Here is a 9,809-nt window from a genome sequence, read left to right as displayed (position 1 = left end):
TCTAGGCTCATTCATGTTACAAATGACACATTTATATATATTTTTTTTTTTTTAAATAATATTTATTTAGGTTTTTGAGACAGAATTTTACTCTGTTCCCCAAGCTGGAGTGCAGTGGCATAATCTCGGCTCACTGCAACCTCCACCTCCTGGGTTCAAGCACTTCTCATGCCTCAGCTTCCCCCAAGTAGCTGGGATTATACGCGCCTGCCACCACACCTGACTAATTTTTGTATTTCTAGTAGAGACGGGGTTTTGCCATGTTGATCAGGCTGGTCTCAAACTCCTGACCTCAGGTGATCTGCCGGCTTCAGCCTCCCAAAGTGCTGGGATTACAGGCATGAGCCACCGCGCCCAACTGCATATATCCATATATTTTTTTAATATTTTAATATTTAATTTCTTACTAAGTTTTTTTCTGGGCATTGGGGGAGATGGAGTCTCACTCTGTTGCCCAGGCTGGAGTCCAGCAGTGCGATCTTGGCTCACTGCAACCTCTGCCTCCTGGGTTCAAGTGATTCTCTTGCCTCAGTAGGTGGGATTACAGGTGCTTGCCACCATGCCCGGCTACTTTTTGTATTTTAGTAGGGACAGGGTTTCACCATGTTGGCCAGGCTCGTCTCAAACTCCTGACCTCAAGTGATCCACCTGCCTTGACCTGTCAAAGTACTGGGATTACAGGCATGAGCCACCACGCCTGGCCAAGATGTATTATCTTTATAACAATAAGTTTTTTTTTTTTTTTTTTTGAGTTTCACTCTTATTGCCCAGGCTGGAGTGCAATGGCTGGCTCTCGGCTCACCGCAACCTCCACCTCTCAGATTCAAGTGATTCTCATGCCTGAGCCTCCCAAGTAGCTAGGATTACAGGCATGCACCACCATGTTGGTCAGGCTGGTCTTGAACTCCTGACCTCAGGTGATCTGCCCACCTTGGCCTCCCAAAGTACTGGGATTACAGGCGTGAGCCACCGCACCCAACCATAACAAAACATTTTAAATGAAATAATTAAACTAAGGTGTGGGAGTAGTAACATGGAATTTCCATTTGAAGGGCAGATAGAGAGGAATGGGCTTTTAAAAGTACAATTCTGAGACCCTTGGAGTGGAGCTGACGACACTCCTCAGGGTGTCAGTATTGCTTTTGTCCTGTTTCTGGCAGAGGTATGAAGGTTATTGAAAACCGGGCCTTAAAAGATGAAGAAAAGATGGAACTCCAGGAAATCCAACTCAAAGAAGCTAAGCACATTGCAGAAGAGGCAGATAGGAAGTATGAAGAGGTAAGTGACTTTCTGTTAGTCCCTCTCTTAGCCTTTTACAAAGAATAATGTGGTAAATGGCTCCTTTGCTTCACTAAGCTATACTGGGATCTTTTCCTGTAGGTGGCTCGTAAGTTGGTGATCATTGAAGGAGACTTGGAACGCACAGAGGAACGAGCTGAGCTGGCAGAGTCGTAAGTATCTAGCTCCCCAAATCTTGTCATACCAATTTGTCCCTTCCCCTTTGGCTTGGGCACTAATATGAATAAATTAGCATTCCTTCAACCTTGTTAAACAGGGCCTAGGAAATGGGAGTCATCTATAGTGCTTTTTTAGGCCCAAGAATGGTTGTAGACTTCCTTATTCTCCTGACTAGTGACAAGTGACAAAAGAGGCTTTCTTATTTTTTGTTGGTAGGTTTTACAAATTGAGAGCAAATAAGGACTAATACATGGTGAACAGTTAACTGGAAGATCCTACTGGGTCCTTCCACCTGGGGTGGAAGACATCAAAGTGGCTATCCTGATTTAAGATCTGGTGTCTGGCTGGGTGTGGTGGCTCACACCTGTAGTCCCAGCTACTTAGGATGCCAAGGCAGGAGGATTGCTTGAACCCAGGAGTTGGAGGCCAGCCTGGGCATCATAGGGAGACCCTGTCCCTAAAACAAATAAATTAAAAAAAAATAAATCTGGTGTCTGTTTTTGCCACTTTGCCAATCTGCTGGGGAACTTTAGGGCAAGGGTAGATATTAACTGCTCCCCTGTTGGTACCTTCTCGGCCTTGATTAACAAAGTCAGTGCTGATGCATATATATTTGTGCTTCCCTCTTACGTTCCCGTCTGCCAGACATAACATATCATGACCATGGTGGTGTTCTCTTCCCATTTTTTGAATTTTTTTTTTTTTCGTTTTGCTGCTTGTTTTCTTGCTGTGTTCCTTTTTGACCGTTCTCCCTCCCCACAACCTGGCTTGTGCCATCCCCGTGACTATCACTAACAGCCGTTGCCGAGAGATGGATGAGCAGATTAGACTGATGGACCAGAACCTGAAGTGTCTGAGTGCTGCTGAAGAAAAGGTACTAACCATTAAACCCACAGCAAGGTTATATATATGGTGTGGTTTTGTTTTGTTTTGTTTTTTGTTTTGCAGCTGCCTCCCCTCCACTTGATTTTGTTGAGTGCTGTCTCATCTCTTCATGGAATGCTCCATTCTTTTCCACTTACTTGGCATCTTTCATCTCTTCTTTCCTAGTTGCTTTACTGCCTCTCCGCAGGGTCTCCTTCCTTTGGGTGATTTGGGGGACTGTTTGGGTTGGGCATTTGTTCCCACCTCCACCCCAGGTAGCAGTTATGACTCATTCCTGGTAGTGGATTTCTCTCAAGTGCTTTATTAGTATTCAAACATTTTGAGCCCAGGAAGGTCTAGCTCCTGACACGTTCTATGGTAGAGGGAGGAGGGTTGATGCTTGCTCAGGTTACTTGGGAACATCTCTTCCCCAGTATGCCTTCCAACTCTCTCTACATATAGGTTCAATTCACGTCTGTGTGTCTCTCTCCCTTTTTTTATTCTCTTCCTTTTCCCTTTTCCTCTCCTGTGGTATTTAAAATATTCACAGTAAGTGTTCTGAGCTGGAGGAGGAGCTGAAGAATGTCACCAACAACCTCAAGTCTCTTGAGGCTCAGGCGGAGAAGGTAGGGGCTGGTTTGTGAAAGTGACAGGCTTTGGGGCCTGGGCCCAGCCCTGCCCTTGATGAAAGACTGGAGACACCCATTCCATATATAATTCAGTGAGGCGTGTCCTTTTCCTAACTCCTTACCATGTATTCAGGTTCTGGGTTTAATGCTACTTTCTGTGCACTTTGATTGCTTTAATTAAAATAACTTCATGGTCTCAGGTTACTGGAGTCATGTGCTCCTCAGGCTGATACTGCTGTGCTGAAAAGCAATAATCAGGGGTCCTAACAGGTTTTCTGGCAGACAGATGGGGGCAACAGAGAGAATCAGCTCTGAGACCTAATGAGCAATCAAGACAGATGACTTCACTTTGCCATCATGTGGGTGTGTTTTAGTCATGTGACCTTGGGGTGCCACTACTCTTGCTCATTAAGCAGGGGAAAGGAAAAACACCTCCTTGGGTTGATCTGAATAATATCAAAGCTTAGATCCATCTTAAAAAGTCATGGAGAATTTTAACCTGAGGATCTCATGGCTCTAAAGACAGATTTCTGGATTTCAAGGACCTGTTTTCCAGAGCCAGGCCTTGCTCTTACTCTTGGACCATTCAGCGCATTTAGTCCAAGAGGATATTCAATGTAAGAGTTAAGTGTAGGGAGGTGGGTATTGCTTGTGTGATTGATTTCTACTCTGAAATTTTTAATCTACTTGTCTTACAGTACTCTCAAAAAGAAGACAAATATGAGGAAGAGATCAAGATTCTTACTGATAAACTCAAGGAGGTGAGCTGAGGGGATTATAGGGCAGGACCCAAAACATTTAGAGGTATATAAGACATTAATGTGGACTTAGACTGGCTGGTTTGGGTTCTGAAAGGTCCAGAAGTAGAAGGTGGAAGAAATAGAGATTGTTCTTCTTTGTCTTCATCTCTGATTCTGACTAATTTCGTATTTCCCCCAGGCAGAGACCCGTGCTGAGTTTGCTGAGAGATCGGTAGCCAAGCTGGAAAAGACAATTGATGACTTGGAAGGTATGGAACCTTGAGTAGGGATTGAAATAGAGAAATGTAGAGGAAGACCTTGCCCATTAACTATTAATCTCTTTTTCTGTATACCAAAGGAAGTTGGTATGACTTGGCATGTATTAATACGTGCACTGTCCTATGCCACAGCTAGGCAAAGTGGGTCAAACCCTAGAATTGGTTTTTCAAATGTAATCTTTTCCTTTAAGAAGACTTCACCAAATAGTCTGCAATTTGTACCCTTCCCTTTGAGGAGAATGATAATGGCTGCATTAATCTCCAATTTAGTAGTCTTAAACCTTTAGTCTGTGGGTTTAAACGGAAGCCATGATTTCAGAAGGGCAAGGTGCAGGTCATTTCATGGCTACTTTCCACAGTTCTTTTCACCACTCAAGTTGTGGGGTATTTATCCAAGAAATGAAGTTGTGGAGTAACCACATCTGAACACTGACCACTGTCAGGAGCTTTCTAAATACTTTCTGTCCCTGTAAGTTGGTAACTGCCATCCACGCTGACAAGGGGACGTACTCTTTGCTTTGAGAACTCTGACGTATGCTCCTTTGGTATGCTCTCTTGGCAGAGTTGCAGGGGCAACCTGTGAAGCAGAGGGGCCACTAATAGGGCTCACATTTTATAGGTAGAGAAGTGTCTGAATATGGATGTATACTATTTCCCTTTGTTATTTTTGTTCAATTAAGTGTTACCACTGCTAGGAATTGGGTACCTGAATGGGAGTGGTATCCTCTTGAGTGCTTTTGGTAATAGGAATTTCTAGTTATGACTGTGCCCAGGTTCTCAGCCCTTGCTGCAGTCGATTAGGAGTATCAAGAAAGGCAGTTGGTCATAGGAGAGAGTAGATCTGAAAATGTTCAGTCATGGTTGCCAGAGTAGATGTTTTCCTAACTGTGGTATTAGACCCACAGTCACACTTTCCTAATTTCTAATGATTCCCTCTCTTCATCTGCTTCTGAAACCTTTCACTCTGTCCCCTCATTCCTCCCTGTGGTTCCTGTGCCTGTCCAGATGAGCTCTATGCCCAGAAACTGAAGTACAAGGCCATTAGCGAGGAACTGGACCACGCCCTCAATGACATGACCTCTATGTAACTATCTGACAGCAGAGTGGGGCTGGGATCTTGGCTTGTGGGTGGATGGGGGTACAAGCTATGCATAGTGGTGTGCTTTGGTTTTATCCTTTGGAAACTATAATCTCCACCCTTATCTTTGAAACATTGGTGCTGGTTATTTGTTTGGCAAAAGCTCTGGTTATTTGTCATGGCCGGGGGTGGTGGCTCACGCCTGTAATCCCGGCACTTCGGGAGGCGCAGGCGGGTGGATCACTTAAGGTCAGGAGTTGGAGACCATCCTGGCCAATATGGTGAAACCCCGTCTCTACTAAAAATATAAAAATTAGCCAGGCGTGGTGCAGTGCGCCTGTAATCCCAGCTACTCAGGAGGCTGAGCCAGGAGAATTGCTTGAACCTGGGAGGCAGAGGTTGTAGTGAGCCAAGATCGTGCCACTGCACTCCAGCCTGGGCAACAGAATGAGACCCCATCTCAAAAAAAAAAAACCAAAACAAAAAAAACATTAAAGGCCGGGCATAGTGGCTCACACCTGTAATCCCAACACTTTGGGAGGCCGAGGTGGGCGGATGACTTGAGGCCAGGAGTTCAAGACCAGCCTGACCAACATGGCGAAACCCTGTCTCTACTAAAAAATATTTAAAAAGTAAGCCGGCATGGTGGCGCACGTCTATAATCCCAGCTACTCGGGAGGCTAAGGCAGGAGACTCGCTTGAAACCAGGAGATGGAGATTGCAGTGAGCCGAGATGATGCCACTGCAGTCCAGTCTGGGTTAAAGAGTGAGACTGTCTAAGAAAAAAAAGCTCTGGAGGCAATTAATCTTGGATCAGAAGGAGAACCCTGACTGACTTGTAATTTTTATGTTTTGTATTCATAGTTTCTTCATTATGCTGGGATTTTTCTATTTGCTTCTCAAATTTAGTCTTCTCAGAAGGAATACTGCTAGAGGTAGAATCCATACAACTAAGGAAATAGGGCCCACAGAGCCAGGGACTTGGGCCCTGACACATTAAAATAAAATTCAGGCCTCCTGGGTGTGTTTAATTGGTTCCCCGATATTAAAGTTCAGGGAACTACCCAAGATGGGAAATACCAAATTCACCTAAGAATTGAGCTGGGTCCCAGAAGCAAGCCAAGTGATAAACAGCACCAAAACGAGTTGTTGGGACTTCATCTGTTTGCTGTGGATCCCTGATCCTTGATGCTAATCTGCCTCTTTGTATCTTTCCCACTAACCCTGAAAAGAAGCCACGTTTCTCAGGCTGAAGTGTCTGGCTGTCTTTTATTATTCCTGCTGCCACCTATTCCTTTTTTTCCTCTTCCTTTCTCCCAATTTGCTATCTAGATTGATGCTAGTCCTTCTCACCTAGAGTATCCTTACTTTTTCATGCAGATAATTATCACCGTTTCTGCTCTGTTCTGGATCTGCCCCCTTTACTCCTCGGGGAACCCAACGCCCCACTCTCGCTCTGGATTCCATTTGGGTCAGCCTGGCTGGTCCCCAAGGCATTAGGATGGGGGGACACAAAGCAACTTATGTATTTTCTTCCACCCCCACCCCAGATTAAAATGTTAAGCTGCTGGAAACCTCATGCCACCCTGCATTTGTGTCATTGACAAAGCTGCTGCTGTCCCTAAGAAGGAGCCTTGGGGGTGTGATGTGGGGAAGAGCTATCGTAGGCTCCCCCTCCTCTGACTTACATAATCAAAGCCACTTTTGTGTGTGTCTATTTTTTCTTGACATTTAAACTCAGCTGATCTGATTCTACCAGAGTGATGGATTTAGTACAGGTTCCTCAGGATAGTAATTTTAGTTACACGCCTCAAGCTGAACAAGATTAAATTCCTTATTTCTAGGTTCTTAAATCATCCTGTCTGCAGTGTTTCCATTCTCTCTTCAGGTCTTCCTCCTTTGGTGTGGTGTCATTGAGAAGCCATTGAGGTGACTCTCAATACACATTCTGTACCCTTTTACTTGTGATTCAAATGGTGCATCCTCAGAACACCCAGTGAACCCAATATATTATTGCTAAGATTGACTAATTATGTCAACCCCAGTCACAGAAGAATACACAAAGGATAGAATTCTCGACAGTTTTACTTTTTCTTCTTTAAACCTTTCTTACATATTTGAGACTTGCTACCATTTGTCTGCTAGTGTGTGACTAGTGGGATATAAGACAAGTGATAAATTATTATTGGGAAAACTAAAATGGCCAATCATGCATATTTCAAATAATGTGCATATGAGGCCAATGATTTATTACATACATAAATTTCTGCTAGTAAAATTTCCCTTGGTTCATATTGTGGAATTAAATATCAACATTTTAGAAATTCCCATTACAGACTGGGCGCTGTAGCTTGCGCCTGTAATCTCAGCACTTTGGGAGGCTGGGGCGGGTGGATCACCTGAGGTCATGAGTTCGAGATCAGCCTGGCCAACATGGTGAAACCCCATCTCTACTAAAAATACAAAAATTATCTGGGTTTGGTGGTGGGTGCCTGTAATTCCAGCTACTCCGGAGGCTGAGGTAGTAGAATCGCTTGCACCTGGGAGGGGAGGTTGCGGTGAGCCAAGATCGTGCCACTGCATTCCAGCCTGGGCGACAGAGTGAGACTCCATCTCAAAAAAAAGGAATTCCCATTCCAATTTACACAGCAGAGATTTCTTAGTAGTATAGTGAATTATATTAATCCAAGCACCTAAGTGTTGTTCACTTAGTACTTTAGTTTCCCAGCAGGGTATGTATTTAAAATTTGCTTTTCTTTTAGCTGGGTGCAATGGCATGTGCCTGTAGTACCTGTAGCTACTTGGGAGACTGAGGCAGGAGGATTGCTTGAGCCCAGGAGTTCTGCACTGTAGTGTGCTATGCAGGTCAGGTGTCCTTACTAAATTTGGCATCACTATGGTGACCTCCTGGGAGTGGAGAACAACAAGGTTGCCTAAGAAGGGGTGAACTGGCCCAGGTCAGAAATGGAGCAGGTCAAAATTCCTGTGCTGATCAGTAGTGGGACTGCACCTGTAAATAGCCACTGTAGTACTCCAGCCCGGGCAACACAGCGAGATTCCATCTGTTAAAATTACTTTTGCTCTTCTTTTAAACAGATATAATCAGGCAGGGAAGTTTTCCTTAATCTAAAACTTTAAGTCTCATATCAAATTCAGGTTTCTTTTTGTGCATTCCATTTCTTACTGCTGCATAGCCTTTGAGATTAAGGTTCAGATTTCATTTATTCAGCTGACACTTCCTGGTATCTTCTAGGTATAGGATATTAAGATGGAGACAGAAATAAAGATGGAGGCACCATTCCTACTCTCAAGTTGCTTAGAATCTACTAGGAGAGAGAACATACATAAAGCTACAGATACTGTGTGATGAGTGCCACAAATAATAGTGTTATGGGAGTTGAGTAGAGGGGAAGAGATTGATCCTAGTGGAGATGAATTAGAAAAACTCATGGAAGAAGGCATGTAATAGGTATTTCATAAACATGTTAAAACTTTTTTTTGTTGTTTTTATTTTTTTTTTGGAGATGGAGTTTGAGTCTTGTCACCTAGGCTGGAGTTCAGTGGCATGATCTCAGCTCACTGCAACCTCTGCCTCCCGGGTTCAAGCAGTTCTCCCACCTCAGCCTCCCGAGTAGCTGGGATTATAAGCACCTGTCACCACACCCAGCTAATTTTTGTATTATTAGTAGAGGTGAGGTTTCACCATGTTGGCCAGGCTGGTCTCAAACTCCTGACCTCAAGTGATCCACCCACTTCAGCCTCCCAAAGTGCTGGAATTACAGGTGTGAGCCACTGTGCCCGACCAACATGTTAAACTTGCATATTCATTTTTATTGGGTTCCAAAAGTGGATTTTCGATTAGCAGAGTTGAGTCATGTGATAGTGAATATTGAGCATTCCATTTATTTATTTATTTATGTTTCTCTTTTTAAGATGGAGTCTCGCTCTGTCACCCAGGCTGGATGGAGTGCAGTGGTGAGATCTTGGCTCACTGCAACCTCCGCCTCCTGAGTTCAAGCGATTCTCCTGCCTCAGCTTCCCAAGTAGCTGTGATTACAGGTACCCGCCACCATGCCCAGCTGATTTTTGTATTTTTAGTAAGGATGGGGTTTCAGCATGTTGGCCAGGCTGGTTGCGAACTCCTGACCTCAAGTGATCTGCCCGCCTCAGCCTCCCAAAGTGTTGGGATTACAGGCATGAGCCACTGCACCTGGCCTGAGCATTCCATTTAAAGAGAAACAAAATAATAAAGGCATTGATAGAGATGAGAAGGCCACAATAGCTATAAAGTTAGATGTAGACAGAGTAGGGGACAGGGTTGTGTGTTAAAATCAGGCTGAGGAGTTATCATTTTACTTGGGAGGTAATGGGGATGCCACTGGAGATTTTGAACAGGAATATGCTGTGATCCGAATAGCATATAAGAAGAGTTAATTTGGTAACGAATTTGCAGATTAGCAAAGTGATTCACTAACATTGTGTTTCCCACATTTCAGCCATTAACGTTACCATTTTTGATGGCTTTTTCCATATCCACTGCTGCCTACGTTGAGTAGATCAGATCTACTCATTTCCAAATTTATTTTATTCTTTTTTTTTTTTGAGACGGAGTCGCTCTGTCTCCCAGGCTGGAGTGCAGTGGCGCGATCTCGGCTCACTGCAAGCTCCGCCTCCCGGGTTCATGGCATTCTCCTGCCTCAGCCTCCCGAGTAGCTGGGACTACAGGCGCCCGCCACCTCGCCCGGCTAGTTTTTTTTTTTTT

At 44.3% G+C, this 9,809-nt stretch overlaps 1 protein-coding gene across 12 annotated transcripts in view; it reads left to right on the top strand.

Annotated features, from left to right (window-relative positions):
* Positions 1–9,809, top strand: part of TPM3 (tropomyosin 3) — a 47,320-nt gene that overhangs the window by 17,981 nt on the left and 19,530 nt on the right. For 4 of the 12 annotated variants that reach the window (XM_012000313.1, XM_012000315.1, XM_012000319.1 and 1 more), the window contains 5 exons: positions 1,161–1,278; positions 1,381–1,451; positions 2,257–2,332; positions 3,650–3,712; positions 3,891–3,960. In XM_012000313.1, coding sequence (XP_011855703.1) covers positions 1,161–1,278; positions 1,381–1,451; positions 2,257–2,332; positions 3,650–3,712; positions 3,891–3,960 — 398 coding nt within the window. Of the gene's footprint in view, positions 1–1,160; positions 1,279–1,380; positions 1,452–2,256; positions 2,333–2,872; positions 2,949–3,649; positions 3,713–3,890; positions 3,961–4,974; positions 5,058–6,427; positions 6,745–9,809 lie in introns of those variants that run through there. The other 8 variants (XM_012000318.1, XM_012000321.1, XM_012000324.1 and 5 more) reach the window with 6 other exon arrangements.

Source organism: Mandrillus leucophaeus, unplaced genomic scaffold, assembly GCF_000951045.1.
Source record: "Mandrillus leucophaeus isolate KB7577 unplaced genomic scaffold, Mleu.le_1.0 Scaffold624, whole genome shotgun sequence".
NCBI classification, from domain to species: domain Eukaryota; kingdom Metazoa; phylum Chordata; class Mammalia; order Primates; family Cercopithecidae; genus Mandrillus; species Mandrillus leucophaeus.
Note: the sequence above shows the minus strand (reverse complement) of the source record. Positions and strands in the feature narration are given on the sequence as shown.